We start from the raw sequence: 21,021 nt of genomic DNA, 5'->3' as shown, positions 1-21,021 counted from the left end.
AAATTGATGGGGGTCCAAGTACACAGACATCAACAAATTAGTAAGGTATATCGTATTCTATGGTACAGTACATATCACATTGGTGTGTTGTTGTCAGAGTATGGACCACCATGCACGGACTGGTTGGGGATCTGGTTGGGAATTTGACATCCTCATATATGTCAATGAAGCTGTTAGCTTAGTGCTGATCTGTGCGTCATGCACCGTGTCACAGATGTGTAAATGGAACATTCATCGTAAGTCGTACAACTTTACTATAAGCTTTGTATTTCCAATTGTTCTCACCACTTGTTTTCAGTGAATGGATATATTTCTGATTATTGTTTATATCCAAAAGTAAAATAATAATAAAAAAAAATTGTTCCGATCACATTCAGAGCTCTACCTCGTAATATACAGTCTGTCAATGTCAGTTGGACGCAATCAGGTTTTAGGCATCTGGATGTAAAAAAAAATAAAATAAAAAAAAAAGTTTCCATTCACAGACAGAAAGCAGGAATCTTGATGTGTTGAAAGAATTAATCCCTAAAAAGGTATCAACCACTGAGGACTCTCAATTCTGAATATTTTTCTAAAAAGTTGTACAACTTTTCATTATATAATGAATAAGTAATAGCAATTTAGTAATTAGTGATATTTTATTCATGCAAAGTCGATAGTCCCCTTTAATATTTTTACATGTGCGTGGTCGTGTGCCAACTCTCCCGTGATGGCAGATGTCTTGGAAAAAAAGGGTGAGGCGTGATGAGATTCAGATCCTTCATTCTTACTGCAGACAAGACGCAGACTTGAGAGCAGTTTTTTCTGTTCTCGCCATTGAGAAGACATGCACGCTCAGGCAAGCCGAGCAGACAAAGATCAGGGGGAGCCGGGAAGAAATGCTGTTGCTAGTCCAATGCAAAAATTCACCAACAACCCAATTTGTATGTATATCAGCAGCTGACTCACACTGCAGAATGGTGGTCAGGGAATACAACTTCTCAAGGTACTGCATCACCATTTCTCAGAGCTACTGTAGATCTGAAGCCTATGTCTCTCCAGCTCTATTCCCCATCCAGTGCCATCTCCTCCTGCTTAACTGACAGCTCCTTAGTCTGAAGCCTCACAGCATAGAGGCTCATAATCAAGCAAAAGGAAGCAGCACTAGACAGGTAATTATTTATTTCTTTATGCTTCCTAACGCCATCGTATTCCGCAGCGCTTTACAGACATCATCATCACTGTCCCCTTTGGTTCTCACAATCTACAATCCTATTTAGTATGTAAAAAGAAAAATGAGAGAAAACACAAACTCCTTCCAGATGTTGTCTTTGGTGGAATTTAAATCTGGCAATCCAGCGTTGACCACTGAGTCACCATGATCTGGAGTGACGGAGGCTACAGATATGTCATAGTCAATTCAAAAGCTGATTTCTCTGGAACGGGGGAACAGACTGGCCATGTAAAGGTATTGCTGGACTTGTCTTTGAAAAAGATACATGCGCACAGAAATAGTTTAAAGGTGTATTCCCATCACCAAGATCCTATCCCAATATGTAGTAGGTGGAATAATAATAATATTAGCAAATGCTTTCAATTAGAAATGTAGTATAGTTTTTCTGATTCACTGTGTCTCTTTTCTCATGTGCAGGGCATTGCAGGACCTTAGGTATCCATGGTTACAACCACTGATATCGTGACAGTTAGTTGCTTGTGGTCGTAACCATGGATACCTAAAGTCCTGCAATGCCTGCACATGAGGAAATAGACATAGTGAATCAAAAAAACTATACATTTGTAATTGGAGGTATTTGCTAATATTATTATTATTATTACACCTACTACATATTGGGATAGGGTCTTGGAGATGGGAACACCCCTTTAGGGGGTAAAATCCTGCTGACAGATTTCCTTTAAAGAGTTTTTGACGTCTCATAAAGTGATGGTGCATCTCTAGGTTACAAAATTCCTTTATTATTAGTGGGGTCCAACCTTTGTGTAGCGTCTTGTCCCTGACGCCCAACCTTCCCCTGACCGCAAATGTAGCAGAAAACGAGAATCGTCAAGAGCCCGGTTGTGCATTTTCAACAGGACTGACCATCACATATTCCAACAGAGAAATTTAGCAAAATGAAGGAAACTGGGTTAAAATGTATCGTATGGCGTTCTGCCAAAAATTTCGTCAATTTTAATGTAATTGTGCACAAAACTGGTGCAACTGCGCTACAAAGTTGGGGAATTTTGAAAACCATCTTTCAATAAATGGCAAACATTACTAATAAAGTTCCGTGTTCCAAAATCAATAAGTAAAAAAAAAAACGACCAGCTGTGACCTATATAACACTGAGATAGCAAAGCAAACGTGTGCAAAAATGAATTTTATCTGCTTCACCTGGATATCTGATGCCAGCAGGAAATATCAGACAGATCACTAACCCTTTGAACAATATTAGTGTCCCTTTAAATAACCGTAATACTGAGATATAATCATTCGGTGCTGCTTAATAATAACATTCCACGCGACAAAGGAAAGGTTGATGCGGTCACATTTTCAAGGACAGAGATAAGACCTTCAAATTACTATCCTATCTGACACATTCAAGTTGCAAAACCACAGCTGACTACCCAGCACCTAATCTGAAAAGCCGAGATCATATTTTCTCAATGAAAAGAGAACAATTTCAAAGAAACATCACGAGTGTGAAATTGGGGGAGTACGCAGCTGAAGTTGATGGTAAACCGCACATCAAAGTCCTAATTTAGGGTAAGTACAGTATGTCCAGAGGACAATGGGGGGTCTCAGATGTGTCCCTCCAATGTCCTGTCAACACCAAAGAACGTTTGTCGTAGGAGCGGAAACGCGTTGGCCTTAGACCCCAACTTTGCTACAATGGTGGTCCGAAACTCAATCCTTGACACTGACGCTAATGGACAATGGACCAGCAGGCAGGGAAGGGCATGTCCAGTTACACAAAGTCACGTCCGCACAGGAAGATGAAGGTGACGTTGTCCTGTGTGACTGTTTGAAGCGAGGTCAAGGCAAGTCTACAATATCATGCAACACTTGGAGCAGGAGTGGAAGGGAGTAATTATTTATTGCTGAAAGGTTTGTCTTAAAAAGTAAAACTGGATGCAACAAATGTGGTCTTATAAGATAAGAACCAATTCCAAGTCAGAGATGCCCACCATGGCCGCATGGTAGTGGGGATTGAAAGGAGATTTGAGGGCCTATGTGTGCAGCTTTCACCCAACACCACATGCACGGTTAAAGTAGGGACCCTGGTGTTCACACCTGTTGTGTGTTTCCTGACCCCAACTCAACAGTTTCAGGGGTAAGCTAAGATCAGGAAACTTATGGACGGTCCAGAAATCACGGCTCCTTCTCACACCCTTAGAATAGTGAAATTGGACTGTCCTTGGGAGTAACTGCCTTACATGGATATGCCACTGGCAGCCGTCTCACACAACGGAACCATGGTCAGACAAAGCCCAATCTCCAGGTCCTGGAACATCATTTGTCAGACATGAATGGCATATCCACAAATGCCAAATTAAATAAAAACCCTTTAAGAAATCAGGATGCAGCAAACTCCTTTGGGTAAAGTGCATAGAACGTCTTTTACAAGAGGAAGACACTTCAGGAAATGCTAGTGTTATTTTTTGCCCTTTTCCCTGAAGCTTCTTTTTTTTAGCATTTTTTTGTTGTTGCTTTTTTTCAATATTTTAGACAGCCGGCAGCTTTTTTTAGTGTTTTTCCAGTGCATTTTTTAATGGACAGTTTTTTTTCACTCCAAAAATGTTGGCAAAACACTGAAAAAGATGCCGGGTGTGTATTTTGCTTTCTCACTGACTGCTATTATAAAGTGCACAGCATCTTCAGAGCGAAAAACGAGGAAAGATCATTTCACCCGACAAACAAGCAGTTTGCTCTTTCGTTGGGTGATCGGCAGGCTGTTTCGCCTGCAGGAGCCAGCGCGTGTTTTTACTGTACCATTATTGTGAAGGAGCGTTCCTATGAGCGCTCAGCCATGATAATCATGCAGTGTAGATGGACCTTTAGGTTTGTTAACATCCTGGGACAAGATCAGCCCTTTATCAGTCAAAAATAACTGAAATTACACTATTAATCCATCTGAATGAAAATCATTTTGAGTTAACTAGTCATCATATTTTGTAGATGGATGATAAAAGGTGGCCACACAATGCAGGACCAGACAACTAATGTGTATGAGTATCTTGTCTTTCTGACAGTATATAATGGGGATAAAAGGAAACAAGCATGTTGGATTCGACATGGTCGATCCTTTGTTTTTTACAGTGAATAAGTCACAGCCAAAGGCTCCTGACAGCAGCTTATTCCTCTCTCGGCTTGAGAATCAGTGCACGCTCAGTAAAGATGCTGCAAACCAATTTGCAGGACTCAGTCAATCGGCTGCGTCGATATTGAGAACTGTTTCTTATCTGATGGCCTGGAGCAACAATATAGTTGCAGCAAGACGCACATGTGACACTGTGTCAAAAAGAAGAGTCGCCAAAGCTGCGAGTTAGGAGGCGGTTCTCATGGTTTCATCTGGTGGCCACACGTTACTGACGTGGCCAATGGACTGTGTCCTGCAAAAGGATTCACACTAGCTTTAATGCTCAGTTGAGCCAAGCCAAGCATGCATGTATCTGAGTCTAGGAGGAGGGGCGGTTGGATGACTGACAACCACTCTGTATCGAGCAATCTGCCCATTCACCACCAATCACTGAGTGTACAATCTACTCAAGGGGTCTACGAGAGACAGACAGGTACATGTATATCAGACTGGTGCTCATGGTTTCATCTGGTGGCCACACATTACTGATGTGGCCAATAGGCTAGGTCCTGCAAAAGGATTCACACTAGCTTTAATGCTCAGTTGAGCCAAGCCAAGCATGCATGTGTCTGAGTCTGGGAGGACGGGGGGGTTGGATGACCGACAACCACTCTGTATCGATCAATCTGCCCACTCACCACCAATCACTGAGTGTACAATCTACTCAAGGGGCCTACGAGAGACAGAGAGGTACATGTATACCAGACTGGAGCTTGCTAAAATATAAACGCCTGGAAGTCCAAGACTTATTATGGATTGAGTCCCACATCGCCAAGTGATTGCGGTGATTACTAAGTCCAATTTTTAAATGGACGACAAATATTTTTTCAAATCTACTATGACTAGGACGAAAATTGCCCAACATTATACTTTAGTTGCTGAAAACGGATGATTTCAACCAAAACGATCGCTGATCATGTTCAGCCGACAGTTCACAGCAGATCATCAATAAATGAATTCAGCTGTTTCATTTTTTTTCTTGCTTTATAGTGAAAATCTTTTGTTCAATTAAATTACTTTCATCCACAAAAGATATATGTTATATCAGAGTTCCCCAACTCCAGTCCTCAAGGCCCACCAACAGATCAGGTTTTCAGGATTTCCTTTGTATTGCACAGGTGAAGCAATTATCACCTGGGCAATACTAAGGAAATCCTGAAAACATGATCTGTTGGTGGGCCTTGAGGACTGGAGTTGGGGAACCCTGTGTTATATAGAATATTCTTAGGAAGATCACTCATTGGTTGCCCAGTGAACGCGCATGGCCCAAGTCAAAAACGGTAACGGCAGAGATGGATTAAAATGTGAATGGTCGCACACTCAATGACTGTTCAACCATCAAACCACTTTGGTAAATGGCCGATTTAAAAATAATAATGATAAAAAAAAACCATGGCCATGAATGGGATAAAAAGAATAAAGTAATAGCAAGCAGAGGCAGAGAAAATTAGACTAATAAATTGTAGAGAGCTAAATATATATTTCGTGTTTCGTGTGGAATGTTATAAGCAGGTACAAATGGAAAGATATTGTTTGTTGGTCTCGTCTGGATGTGCGTCAGATACAACCATCTTAAAATAAAAATAAAGTAACAGCAAGCAAAGTCAGAGAAAATGAGACCAATAGATTCTAGAGGCTTCATCTATATTTCTTGGTATGTGTACAACATTATAAGCAGGGAGAAATGGAAAAATATTGTTTGTTGGTCTCATCAGAGTACGTATCAGATACGATAGTCTTTAAAAAAAAAATAACAAGCAGAGTCAGAGCAAATGAGACCAATACATTCTAGAGGGTTTACCTATGTTTCTTGTTAAGTGTGGAGCGCTATAAGGAGGTAGAAATGGAAACATATTGTTTTTTTGTCTCGTTCGGGTGCGTATCAGATACGATAGTCTTAAGAAAAAACAATAAAGTAATAGCAAGCAGAGTCAGAGCAAATGAGACCAATACATTCTAGAGGGTTCATCTATATTTCTTGTTAAGTGTGGAACATTATTAGCAGAGAGAAATGGAAACATATTGTTTGTTGGTCTTGTCGGGGTGCGTATCATATACGATAGCCTTAAAAAAAAAAATAAAGCAACAAAATAGCAAGCAGAGTCAGGGAAGATGAGAGCAATACATTCTAGAGGGCTAAATCTATTTCTTTTTACCTGTGGAAAGTAATAAGCAGGGACAAATGGAAAAATATTGTTGGTTATTCTTGGGGTTCACATCGGATACTATAGTCTTCCACAACATCACTAATGGTACGGATATCTATCATATGACATCATGTCAGGACAAGACGGAAAATATGACGACGGATTGACCAGGAGTCAAGTTGGCCTCCCATGATGACTTTTAGTACTTCTCCAAACTTGATTGCCCGATACACAGATACAACATGCAAAATCTAGGCCCATGCACATCCTTCTTATACTGAGTTCCAAACATTAGTAAAAAGAAAAAAAAAAAAAGGAAATAATAAAAATAGATCATATTAATATATACCAAGCTTCAAAAACGCATTTGCCCCATAGTTGTATATACCAAAAGTTCTAATCGACCCTTCAAATGCCAATTCCTCCAAGGGGCAGAGGCAATCTCCTATCCCATCCATTACATACATACATTTACATGACATTGTTAGAATTACATCGAATAAATAAAAGATAGCAAACTTATAAAAAACACAAAACTTTAAAACGTAAGAAACGATTATCTAAAGGATGGAAAGAATAAAAATTAATTTGAGTGCCGCAGATAATTAACGTTATTAGTTTTTTTTGTAAAATTGATCGAAATAGTAAATATCTAATAATTTAGGTGACCGATAAGGGTGGACTCACCTGATGATGCACAAAACAGCAGCACCACACCATGAGGCTGCATGAGATGGAATTCCCACCAGATATTTAATCAGCTCCGTATGTGAGTGCAGAGGACGAGTATTGGGACGCTGCAAAGTTTGCAATACTGTTTCATGATTTCCTTCCAGCTGCTTTGGTAACCCCTCCCAGTGAATAGCCTAAAGTGCAAGGCAGGAAGCGACTATCTGTTGCTATCAGAGAATATATCATTTACCCTACGTGTGGTTTGCAGAAAGCATTCATTGGGGAAGACGCATTACACCTCATAAGCCTAGGACCGATAGGACCGATACTGACATTTTATGCCCAGAGCTGTCACGCCTCAATCAGATCTCCAGGACTGTGGTTTGTGTCTGAGATAAGAGGATCCATCATCAGTGTCTGCTACATATGAGACTGATACCTTTGATGCTCCAAGGTGGTGGGCTCAGATATATGAGCAAGCACGCCTTCAGATAGATACCGGAAACGGCTAGAAGACCACAACCAACGATCGAACGTCTACAGCCAGTCTCAACGGCGGTTGTAAGCAAGTAACGTGAGGACTGGTATAATGCAAACTCTGGACAACATGAACGGCTTTCTCAAAGAGTAACCGCGATTGTCATTTTTTTTATTTTCATGAATAGTACACGTGAAAACAAGCAAATTTGTAATATATTTTATCAGAGAAATCTGCTTCTCATTTATTCTCAAAATTCTCAATTCACACATATAATCTGTAATCAGTGAATACAAACTGTCCCATGAATGAGATAAAAGATGTCAGTTAGTGCTTATGCAGTTCCATGGAGAGCTTGTCTGTGCCTCTGACTCCTCCTCCTCCGTAGCGTTTGAAAAGTACCAACTGTCATCTGCTGTCTCTGTAATGGGAAAGTTTGTCTTCACTGGATGCAGATTTTACACATTAATTGAGAATGAAGGATCAGTCCAGGAGGAGAAAGAAGCAGATTTCTCTGATAACAAATAGCACATAGTTTCTTATTTTCATATAAACTGTTGATTTTTGAAACAAAAATTGAAAAGACGGTGACTTTAGCTGGCCGTACAAGAAATTATACAAATGGCAAATTCATGGTCAGCACAATTCAGGATAAACAGTCTGACAAAATAGCAGCTATTAATAGATAATATCAGTCTCCAAACATAATTGATGGAAAACGTCCTAGAAAGGAACTGCTCAAAAGTCTCCAGCAACAAGTTGCGGCAGTACGCATCACAAATCTGCAGCACCTGATGAATGCTATGAAGTCTGCCTGTCCTAGAACTTATGGCTACTCATATACTGTAATGACAGTTAGTTAGTTGTTAGCTACTGCACATGGGGTAAGTGACATAGCGAATCAGAAGAACTATACTACATTTCTAATTTCATTGCTAGTATTATTACACCTATATATTGGGATTGGATCTTGGAGATGGGAACACCAGTTAACTTTTCAAGAACAAAAGGAACAGAAGCCCGAAATTGTACATGCTAGTTCCTCATGTCCCCCCCAATATCATCTATTCGGGGACAGTCGGCTTGTGCCCCCATACACATCAGACTGTCAGGGGACCTTTAGTCTATGCAGATTGTGAATTACGTAGCTGAAAAAGTCAGGGTGGCCAATCATCCCAAATTCAGCACAGTACATAAAAAGGATACCCAGAAAGGATGCATCTATTAAGTTGAGATTGCTGATCTACAGGCTAAACTTGCATCAATACTGGTTACTGGTCCTTTTCTTGCCTATGATAGGTTCTTTCTAATACGGGATGTGAGGCACGCTTTGGCACTCTTCTATCATTTGTAAAGGAAACCAAGATTGGCACTATGTCTGGCATTATATTACCTGGGAACTGTTGAGAGCAATATCCTGGCTACAGGGATTTATTCACTAATTACATTTAAAAGGTGTGATAAAGTCACTGGCAAAGTACTGGAGGGGAGGTATGTTTCACTAAGGCCTTTAGCTTCAGTGATAGCAACCTAGGAAAAGTTCCAGCACACCAAGTGCTGAAAGGGGTTAATCAGCCATGTTTAGTGTTAGGTTGATTGAACAGCTGTAGAGTGGGAGGAACCCATAAGATAAATACCCAGCCTTCTAGAGCATGGGTGGGTGGGCCTGGAGGTGCAAGCTCTTGGAAATGTGGTTTCATGTTATGGAAAACTGAATCTTTTGTTGTTTGCTCCTGAAGCGGGCGGTTTCCTGTAGCAACAAGGACTGTGCCATACGTTATGTTTTTATTTTCCAGCTAGGCCAGGAAGGCCGGATTTCTTTTTGCTAACGTTGCACTGGTTTATACAGTACTTTTAATAAACCAGTGGAAGATTTAAAGAGACAGTGTTCCTGTGTAGGTGCAGCCAAGTGAGCCGATCTACCACAAAGAGTATTCCATAAATGATGAGTCATCATCACCTATCCCCTGGACTGGTGAAAACTGCCTGTTTATTGGTGTCCAACCACTTAAACCCTCATTGATTGCAACAGTTCGAAACCTGACTCCCCATTATGAATGAAGTGCGAGCTGCCACTACATTCAAAGTCTATGGAATGTATGAAGATAGCCGAGACCAAAGCCCAGCTATGTTCATCAGGTCCACAAATATATAGATCAAGACAAGGATCTCCAGTTATGGAAGTTAGTATGGCTACAAGCAGCGAGACCCCCACTGATATGGAAACTATCACCTATCCTAGGTTTCCATCACTCCCACAGCGTCTGAGTAGAGGAACAGTGGACATGGGGACTCAGGACCTAGTGATCGATGGGGTCTGAACGATTGTACATTAGTCACCTTGTCCGTGGTGAGAACCTCTATTAAGCAGAAATTCAGACTGACTCGACTTGGCCAGTTATTATACATGTAATTATCATGGTTCTAAAATTCACATTAATTGCCGTAAATGTGTTAAAATTAATGATCTGAGACATGATTAATTTTTGGCTTTCTAATCTGTCGGTGAATTTTGGCCAAGTTTTCCAGACAAACTCAAACCTAAGGTTGGCAATGTCTGTGCTCGAAGACTAAAATAACCTATCCCTGCCTGTTGTAGTCAGAGCGAGAAGTCTGAAGAACGGATAAGTGGTTATGGACGACAGCTCCAACTATTGCCTGCACTAGTTTTCTATACAAGTTCCTATATGTTTACAGCTAAGGAAACTTCCTCAGACTTCCTATCACTTCCTATATCACACAAACCCTGGCAAATTTCTACAAGGAAGGGAAGTTATGCTTAGATTGAAAGGGAGTGTAGTTCCCCTCTTCTATATAAGCTAAAAATCTCATACCAGCCACACCAGAGACCATTCTGTAGATAGTACTGTTTCAGGGTTCTTGCCCCTCATTAGCACACAGCAGGGTACTGTTTGGCTGAATCAGATGCCTTCACTGCAGCTCAGGAGGGGATATATTAACTCTCACTGATGAGACCCTACTGAGCTATATTGCATATTCTTGTTCTCATTCAATATTACCATATCTTGAAAATAAGTCTAATACTGATGAGGGACAAGAACAAAGTAACAGTGCCGTCTAGAGAAGGGTCTTTCCATTCATTCCATATGGGTCTGCGAAGCTTTGCACTTGGCTTTTTCTGGCAGCCCCAGAGAGAATGAATGGAGCTGTGGTCTAAGGCTAGCCATACACATTAGATGGCTGTCGGCCGAACGATGCTTTGGCTGATCGTTTGGCAGTCAGCCATCTTGGCTGACACTCCCATTCAACAATAATCAAGCGATCCATCACTGATCGCTTAGTCCCTTAAGAGGGAAATGATCAGGATTGATTGCTTCTTTGCATGATCATTCAGTTGATTATGGCTCCACGTAAGGCCCCTAAAAAGTTATTGCCAAGATAGTAAGTTATCGCATATCCTACAACTTACTGATTTCTGGGGGTCCGATCTTTTGGACCACCAGCGATCCTAAGAACTGGGCTTTGGAACCTGGGAACAGAGCTCTACAGGATGGAGGTGCATAAGCTCTACCTTTCTTCATTCATTGTCTATGGGCCTGACAGAAATAGTAGAGTGCTGCAGTTGGTTTTCTCTGGCAGTCACATAGACTAAGGATGGAGGGGAGGTTGAGCATGCGACGTCTCTGCCATTCAAAATGAAGATCTGCAGCGTCCTGGGCCTCGTTATCAGAATCGCTCAAGGTTCTACAGATACGGTATAACATAAGGGGGTTTTACACATAGCGATATCGCTAACAATATCGCTAAAGCATCACCAATTTGGTGACGCTTCAGCGATATCGCTATGTGTGATACTTACCTCTGACCGGCTCCCCCGCTTCCTGCGGGCGCCGACGAGTGACGCGTGGACGCGGCCGGGAGGATGTCAGGATCGCCACGTCTGAAAGGTACGTAACTACTGCTAGATCGATGCTGCATCGTTGTGAGATCTGCCTGTGTGGCAGCTCACTAGCGACCATTTAGCGATGCACCAGCGATCCTGACCGTGTCATATCGTGGTCGGGATCGCTGGTACATCGCTACATGTAAAGGGGCCTACTATCTTGAGAATGACCTTTTAAAAAAAAAAGTATTTCCATAACAAACGCTTTAAAGGGTCCCCGACTCAGTTTTGGACTACTGATCCTTTTGTTTTCTAAGAGATAAGCCGCCACCGGAGATAACTAGCAGTGGCTCTTTCATAGAGTACACAAGAGCGCTCAGCTGTCAGTCAAACTCTTGGCAGAACCATCTCTGAGCTTACAGCTAATTATTGTGTATGGGGACGGTGGAGTCGGTAAGCTAAACTTCCAACTCCTCAATGTCCCTGACTTACGACTCCACCGCACGGCGCCGCCTCACTACTGAGCATGTACATAAAGTGCAGCACAGATTCATCTCTCCTAAAAGCCGGCATACTTAGATCAAAAACAGAACAGACATAAATAGGACATTTCATAACTTTCCCAAATTATTATGAAACCATTTACACCACCTCCTGCACTGAACTACTGTACCCTATTTATTACATATTTTAGGAGTTGATTCATTTTATACCAACTCCGGCTCCACCAAAATGGACACAGATTCCAACTCCACAGCCCTGGTTTTAAGTGCATTACAACTGGCGTTAAAAGGGGGGTCCAGCGATGCCAGCACATATTTCAGCTGGATGTGCTTACATATTCAGCTGAAACACATTGCGGCGCAGAGATCCGCCTGGTTCCTGCACCACAATACATTTGGCTAGACAATCATAGGCCATGGAAACCAAGTTGGCGCACGGCAATGTTGTCATATGCTGCCCATCGCTTGCACGCTTAAGAGGTCGCCGCACGTCATGGATACGGAGGAATGTGAGTAGAAATCTTTGGGGGATTTTTATGCGTTAAAGAACACCAGCACAATGGGGGAACATATATACAAAAATGGGCCCAGGATGAGGGACATATACAGTATACCAGAATGGGGGACATATATACCAGGATGGGGGACATAAATACCAGGATGAGGGACATATATACCAGGATGGGGGACATAAATACCAGCATGAGGGACATATATACCAGGTTGGGCCCAGGATGAGGGACACATATACCAAGATGGGGGACATATACACCAGGATAGGCCCAGGATGAGGGACATACAGTGCCTTGCGAAAGAATTTGGCCCCCTGGAACTTTTCAACCTTTTCCCACATATCATGCTTCAAACATAAAGATACCAAATGTAAATTTTTGGTGAAGAATCAACAACAAGTGGGACAGAATTGTGAAGTTGAACGAAATTTATTGGTTATTTTAAATTTTTGTGGAAATTCAAAAACTGAAAAGTGGGGCGTGCAATATTATTCGGCCCCTCTAACTTAATACTTTGTTGCGCCACCTTTTGCTGCGATTACAGCTGCAAGTCGCTTGGGGTATGTCTCTATCAGTTTGGTACATCAAGAGACTGAAATTCTTGCCCATTCTTCCTTGGCAAACAGCTCGAGCTCAGTGAGGTTGGATGGAGATCGTTTGTGAACAGCAGTTTTCAGCTCTTTCCACAGATTCTCGATTGGATTCAGGTCTGGACTTTGACTTGGCCATTCTAACACCTGGATACGTTTATTTGTGAACCATTCCATTGTAGATTTTGCTTTATGTTTGGGATCATTGTCTTGTTGGAAGACAAATCTCTGTCCCAGTCTCAGGACTTTTGCAGACTCCAACAGGTTTTCCTTCAAGAATGGTCCTGCATTTGGGCTCCATCCATCTTCTCATCAATTTTAACCATCTTCCTTGTCCCTGCTGAAGAAATACAGCCCCAAACCATGATGCTGCCACCACCATGTTTGACAGTGGGGATGGTGTGTTGAGGGTGATGAGCTGTGTTGCCTTTACGCCAAACATATCGTTTGGCATTGTCGCCAAAAAGTTCGATTTTGGTTTCGTCTGACTAGAACACTTTCTTCCACATGTTTGGTGTGTCTCCCAGGTGGCTTGTTGCAAACTTTAAACAACACTTTTTATGGATATCTTTGAGTAATGGCTTTCTTCTTGCCACTCTTCCATAAAGGCCAGATTTGTGCAGTGTATGACTGATTGTTGTCCTATGGACAGACTGTCCAACCTCAGCTGAAGATCTCTGCAGTTCATCCAGAGTGATCATGGGCTTCTTCGCTGCATCTCTGATCAGTCTTCTCCTTGTTTGAGAAGAAAGTATAGAGGGACGGCCGTGTCTTGGTAGATTTGCAGTGGTATGATACTCCTTCCATTTCAGTATGATCACTTGCACAGTGCTCCTTGGGATGTTTAAAGTTTTGGAAATCATTTTGTATCCAAATCCAGCTTTAAACTTCTCCACAACAGTATCACGGACCTGCCTGTTGTGTTCCTTGGTCTTCATGATGCTCTCTGTGCTTCAAACAGAACCCTGAGACTATCACAGAGCAGGTGCATTTATGCGGAGACTTGATTACACACAGGTGGATTATATTTATCATCATTAGTCATTTAGGACAACATTGGATCATTCAGAGATCCATAATGAACGTCTGGAGTGAGTTTGCTGCACTGAAAGTAAAGGGGCCGAATAATATTGCACGCCCCACTTTTCAGTTCTTGAATTTCCACAAAAATTTAAAAATAACCAATAAATTTCATTCAACGTCACAATTGTGTCCCACTTGTTGTTGATTCTTCACCAAAAATTTACATTTGGTATCTTTATGCTTGAAGCATGATATGTGGGAAAAGGTTGAAAAGTTCCAGGGGGCCAAATTCTTTCACAAGGCACTGTATATACCAGGATGGGGGACATATATACCAGGATGGGCCCTGGATGAGGGACATATATACCAGGATAGGGGACATACAGTATATACCAGTATGGACCGAGGATGGGGGACAATGGTACAGGATAGGGGACATTACTGCATAATTGAGGAGGGAGGTAACACGTTTGTCCGTATAGGTATTAGAACGCTACAAGGACCCATACACCTGACCAACATGCAAGGGGGAGGGCCAGGTCCAAATTTTGCACAGGGACCCATGGTACCCTAGTTACGCCACTGGTCATGCAGAATGGAAAAACTTTTTTAAGGCATAATTATGGAAACACCAAAATATTGAGGACCAAGAGATAAACTCTGACATCCTTGTGAAGAACGCTTGACCCTCGAGTCATTCCCGGCAGAGATACTGCGGCATTAACAGCCGTGATGAGACATTTGTATGGACATGAAAGACACAATATCAGGAACACGGGAGCTGTACATGCTTCAGAAACGTGAACATCACAAAGCTTGGCAGGTTGCCCTGTCTGTAGTCAGCTGCAAATGACATAAAAGACTGTTTCCTATGACACAAAATATATGAAAACAATGAAAATGTTGATGGAGGGTACACTGCCCTGGAACGGGTTGTCCATTCAGGAAATAAGGATTTTGCAGGATGGACGAAGGCAGCCACCTGGCTCCATATCACAGGCTCCAAAAAAATCTGTTTACTCAGCGAATTATAGCATATTAACAAGCAGTAAATCGGTGAGTGGTTGTACATAAAAATGATATATGATGTTTATCACTGTCTTTATCTTCAAAGTCTGCATTATGTCAGTGTCCGCGACCATGAGACCGTTCCCGAACGTTACAGGACTCTGACGAGAGTGAGAAACAGATCACACAAGTAACAAACTCCTGATGCAATGTTTATGGATTGTGCGTCATCAAAGGTACAAATTGCGAAGCCCACCCGTCTTGTGCAGTGATGCCCTGATTTGTACAAGACGGTGACAATTTGGAAGTCTCTTTTTGATCTCCTCCGCTGCATCATCAATCCATATTGGACGTGATGTGCGACGATCTTGAGATGACCTTTCAGTGATTTTGGGTTGAAGACAGAAAACTTTTAGACAAAAGTTAAACTTTGCTATTTGTGCTAGAAAATTGTGGAGCAATTTAAGGGAAACTAATAGCTTTTGGCAAAACCCCTCAAATTTAATGAAGTGAACAGTCTGTGATAATTTCACCTTCCATTAGCACCTTATTTGGTCTCGTATTTCTGTTGTAGACACAGTCTGCCATAAAGCCCCCAAGTAGCCAATTTCTGAATGAATATGACCCAATATGGCCACGGTGGTACTGGAGCCTTCGCTTGGTGCATGGATTGAGTTCGATGTATTCAAGAAGAGGAAATGTAATGACTATTTCACATACAGCTGAGTAGGAGGCAGCTTGCAGTTCCGTTTATGGCCACTACACGATGTACGGAGCTGTGTCGCTTCTGGTGCACTATGACCCCTTCAATCAGCTGATCGGCGGTGAAGGCTGGCAGTCAGACTGCCACCGATCTGATACTGATGGTAATGTCTCATACCGACCTTAACAAAGTAACCAGGGTGGTATTTATCAAAGTTGATCCGGTGATGATGCAGACCACCACCTAAGAATAGGTCATGAATATTAAAGTTCTAGAAAACCCTTGTAAAGGGGTGGTCAATTTTAATGCAATTTACCACTGTACTCATATTGTTAGAATAGGTCACCAATATCAGATTAGTGGTGCACCCAAACCTGGCCGTCTCACCGATCAGTCACTAGCAGCTCCGAAGGTCAAGACTGTTACAGGTCAAACTACCACTGCTCCGTCTCACTGCTGAGTGGTTGCTTTCTGGTGCTGGAGATTATGTCCAAGTCAAGGAGTAGAGGAGATCTGCAGTACCATAGAGCGGTCACTAAACAGTGTGAAGAACTTGTATTCTGCAGCTGATTGGTGGGTGTGCTCGGAGTTGATCCCCCATCAGTCTGATATTGATGACCAATCCAGAGGATAGGTCATTCATATTGGTGTAGTGAAAAACTCTCTGAAAGAATCCCTTTTATTAGAAGAATCCTTCCCTAAATAAACTGATAAAGGAGTGTCTGAATCAGTACCTCTTTACAAGTGTTCAATTTCCCTGCAGTGCCCCCACAGGGAAAATGATGCATTACACAATTTGCATTGAAACTAATGGGATGCAATGTACCTTGTAGCCAGTCTCTGTCTTGAAAGTGGACCTATTAACGCATAATACCTTGAGGCATAGTTCACACAACCGTATTTTTGGTCTGAGTGCTGTCACTGAAAAAAAATAGACCAATGTTATTCAGTGGGGCTGTTCAGATGACTTATTTTTTCACACGGACTGAAACTGATTTTTTTCCTCGAATCGAATGTGTCCAAGGAAAAGATAGCAGCATGCCCGAGTTGGATGCAATATTTGTATCCCACTCAGCCATGCAGTCAATGAGTCAGTGGAAATCATTGGACTGCACTCGGATGACATCTGAGTGAAGTCCAATTATCATGGACTGACAGAATGCAGAAAATGGAGATGTTTTATTTTCTATCATTTCCTTATCTGAGAAAATCGGATCACACTATGATCAAACTCTGATCAGAGTGTCATGATTCTTGGATGACAGAAAATACGATGGTGTGACCCAAGCCTAAAGGAGGGTTTTCTATACCAGTTTTATAAACCTTTGCTGCAGTTTTTCCATTAATTTTACGCACCTCACATACAGATTGCACTGACGTCACGATTAAACCTCGCACACATATCGCCCCAATGTGTTATAATAATCACCTACGCAGAAGTGGATGCACTAGTACTGTTCACAGGGATGGAGTTAAAAAAAAAAGAGGAAAGTGTCCTGTGCCTCTTTTTCCTGGAAACTCTTTAAGATTTCCGTACACACGTATATCCTGGAATCAGAAGGAAAAACCTTTCACAGTATACACCGGTCCGAAAACACGAAAGAGACCACAAAAGCTTCTCTGGTAGTCAATAAACCTGCATTGTAAATGTACCGTAGTTACTCTGCACTTAGTAAGAAGCCGACTAATAAAAGTCTGACTCGAAATAGTACAGTATACCGACAAGTTGCCAGCTAGATACATATTTCTCATGAGAACTGTGTACAAGATACGGGTTTAAATAGTAAAACAGCATATTTTCCATTTTAAAAGGAAAAAAACATACCGCCATCTATTATCCTAGAATCTTTAAATAGTGAATTGTGGTTATTTATACCACAACTCATGTTATGCACAGGACGAATATCATAAACTAGAGCCAGAGGGAAAAACTGAGCAGGGACATCATTTACTCTCCTAGCTGCCAGACAGACGGCTAATGGCGAGATCACTTTGTATCTTAGGCGACATGTAGTCCTTCAGGCGATTTATCAATGTGAATGTACGTCGAGGTGTCAAGGGTGAGAAATATATTGGGATGCAAGTGAAAAGTCAGTTCTCAGAGTTGATGTGTTGAAAATAAAAATGGAAAGATCATTGGAGTGACCACCGTACATGGTTAGACGATGGGTTCGGAAGTCTTCTTTCCGGTATTGGGTTGGAAATAGCTACAATAAGTGGGCCAAGGTAGGACAACCATGGGGGGGGGGGGTCAAGAATCGTCGATGTGAAAGTTGTACGTTTAAACCTAAGACCAACTATAGCACAAATTACGAGTGTTTGTTCCGACGTCAAGATCACGAGAAGATCAGAAGTAGACCAAGGAGTAGCAGATCATGGTGGCCTAGTCTGATGATTCATGATTTCTCTTATAGCATGGGTATGTAGGGATCCAGAGAGCTTTACAGTAATCTCTAATGGCAGTGGATTCTTTCAGCAGGATAATGCTCTCACCACATTGAAAAAAAAATGTTCAGGAATGGTTCATGCAACGTGACTAAGAGTTCGAGTTGACGACTTAGCCTCGAAATGCTCCAAGCCTCAATCTATTCGATCATCTATGGGGTTTGTTAGAAAGAGAAATCCAACTTACAAAATAGTAGGCTTTTAATGTTATGGCTGATCGTTCTACTTATCTATCTATCTGTGTCTATCAAAAATACAACGATGAAGCAGCACAAGTCTTCCCATCAATTAAAGGAGATAAAGAACACAAGGCGCTTCCTGGGTAAGACCGTGGGCAAAAGGTGAGGGTGTGTTTGTTGGACGGTTTGTCGATCACCTGATCAGGTTGTGAGCGGGACAACTACGTAAAGAGTGATACACAATCCAATCATGGCTGCTGCTCCAGTCGCTGTACTCAAACCAAATACAGAGATATAAAGAGTAAAGGAGGGAGGAGTGTGGTGGATCCAAGGAGGCGCTGCCGCTGACAAAGGTTAATCCAGGCACTAAGTATAAATGCAATAAAATAGGAAGTTTTTTATAATTACAAACTGGATTAGGCCCTCCTAGGATTAACCACACTCCTCTCTCTTTTAATAAATTTAAGGGGTTATCCAGGAATTTTTTTTTAAATTTGAGGGCTATGAATTAACAGGAAGGTAGTTGCTAACTGCCTGTCTCTTGTGCCCAACACCCATCTCCACCAGCATAGAGTGATCACAGACTGCTTCTTCCCACAATTCAGCCACCTTCATTTACACCATGTCGACAGAGCAGCAGCTTCTCTTCAGCTCTACTCTGTTGATAGGGCGAGACTGCTAACGTCATGCTGATTGACAGCCGAATCCCACTGCTTAACTGCTAGGAGCTTGCTGTCAATCAGCATGATAGCAGCAGTCACGCCCTGTCGACAGAGCTGCCCGGAAGAGGGAGAGCTGCTCTGTTAATGTGGAGTAGCTGAATTGCTGGCAGGAGCTGTCAATGACTGCTTTGTGCCCTCACCAGGTAGAACAGTCAGATAGTTAGCAACTACCTACTTGTTAGTTTTTAGGACTGTAGTAAAAAAAATATTCCTGGAGAACCCCTATAAGTAGGTGGTGCGAGCCGACAGATTGAAACCCAAGACCCTTATTAAATAGAAATGTTAAAAAACGCAGGCAGCATTTAATGCAATAGGTGCAAAAATATAATGGGCCGTGAACAAAATTTTGGCTTGACAAATTTGTCGTTTTATACATGGGCCAATACATTTTTGCACCTTTTCCATTGAATGCTACCTGGAGTGCTGCTATTTGCAGCATCTATCCATCCATCACATATTTACATATCCATCTACCTGGCTGGAGCTGTAATTTTGCGGGATTTGCACAAAATCAAATTTCCATAGATTTGGATTCTCTAGAACCTGTGAATTTTTGAAAATTCTAAATGAATTAGATTTGATTAGAATCGATTTGGTGACCTTTAATAAATTCATAATATTTATGTCTATCTATCCATCTACGAGATCCCTGAAAAAGTAAGCACCGCTGTACTATGAATCTGTAAAACTCTAACTATACTGTGCATAAGACATTAAACAGAGATGGAAATCCCTGGAGAATCTCCAAAAAGTCCATTTATATCTGGCTAAGTCGGCAATGAATGAGGGCTCTTCACGATGCAGCGCTGAGCCCATTACTATGTATATGAATGACCGGAAAGAGCCACGAGCTGGATCGATCAGTCTCTACATCAATGAATCCCCTTACACACTGCAGCTGACCGAGTTGTGAAGGTTGTAACGACGTTCCAGTCATAAAGCGTCCACACAAGAGAGTGATGAACAGGCCGCAGCCTGATGTGGAAGACTTTATAATTACGTCCTACAAACACAGAAGCCCACCAGTCGCGGAAAATGTCCAAATTAAAGGCAGATGGCAGATCCATCGCATGACCTGCAATCAATCAGTGAGTTCAGTGGCTCTTTGCGACTCGTGCTGCCTAAACTGGCTGGTGGCGGTAGAGCTCAATGATTGTCGACGTGACGGTGACACTGGCTGAATCTGGGGAGGGTGAATATAGCTTACTTTGCTTTTCTACTGCTGATAGAGCTTATAGGAAAAACATTTCTGAAAGGGCACAACCCCTTAAAAATGATCACCAGGTCAAAACTACTTGAGATTATTATTTTAATCCAGAATACAGTAGCAGAGATATGGGGCTTTTTTGTTTATTGATCATTTTTAGGGTCGTTACTAGGGAAAGTGGCTCACAGGGTAACTATGCAAAGGAGCTTAAAGACATGCCCTAGAGGAGCATGGGAGCTATACTCTAGAGGGAAAACATGTGAGCCACGCCCTAGAGGAACATGTGAGCTATACCTCAGAGGGAAAACATGTGAGCTATGCTCTATAGGAGCATGTGAGCCATGCCAGAGGGAAATGAGAGCCACACCCTAGATGAGCCTGAGAGCTATGCCCCAGAGGGAAAACATGTGAGCCACACCCTAGAGGAGCATATGAGCTATGCCCCAGAGGGAAAACATGTGAGCCACAACCTATAGGAGCGTGTGAGCTATGCCCCAGAGGGAAAACATGTGAGCCACACCCTAGAGGAGCATATGAGCTATGACCCAGAGGGAAAACATGTGAGCCACATCCTAGAGGAGCATATGAGCTATGCCCCAGAGGGAAAACATGTGAGCCACAACCTATAGGAGCGTGTGAGCTATGACCCAG

The 21,021-nt window shown here is 42.1% G+C and overlaps 1 protein-coding gene across 2 annotated transcripts in view; it reads right to left on the bottom strand.

Annotated features, from left to right (window-relative positions):
• Positions 1-21,021, bottom strand: part of ARHGEF3 (Rho guanine nucleotide exchange factor 3) — a 308,141-nt gene that overhangs the window by 190,419 nt on the left and 96,701 nt on the right. Inside the window, exon 1 of one of the 2 annotated variants that reach the window (XM_073574133.1) lies at positions 7,172-7,219. The exons of the other annotated variant lie outside the window; for it this stretch is intronic. Coding sequence (XP_073430234.1) covers positions 7,172-7,204 — 33 coding nt within the window. The 5' untranslated portion in view covers positions 7,205-7,219. Of the gene's footprint in view, positions 1-7,171; positions 7,220-21,021 lie in introns of those variants that run through there. 2 annotated transcript variants of the gene reach the window in all.

This window comes from Dendrobates tinctorius, unplaced genomic scaffold, assembly GCF_039654945.1.
Source record: "Dendrobates tinctorius isolate UK_male_01 unplaced genomic scaffold, ASM3965494v1 ptg000038l, whole genome shotgun sequence".
Lineage (NCBI taxonomy): Eukaryota > Metazoa > Chordata > Amphibia > Anura > Dendrobatidae > Dendrobates > Dendrobates tinctorius.
This window is presented reverse-complemented; position numbering and strand designations above follow the sequence as displayed.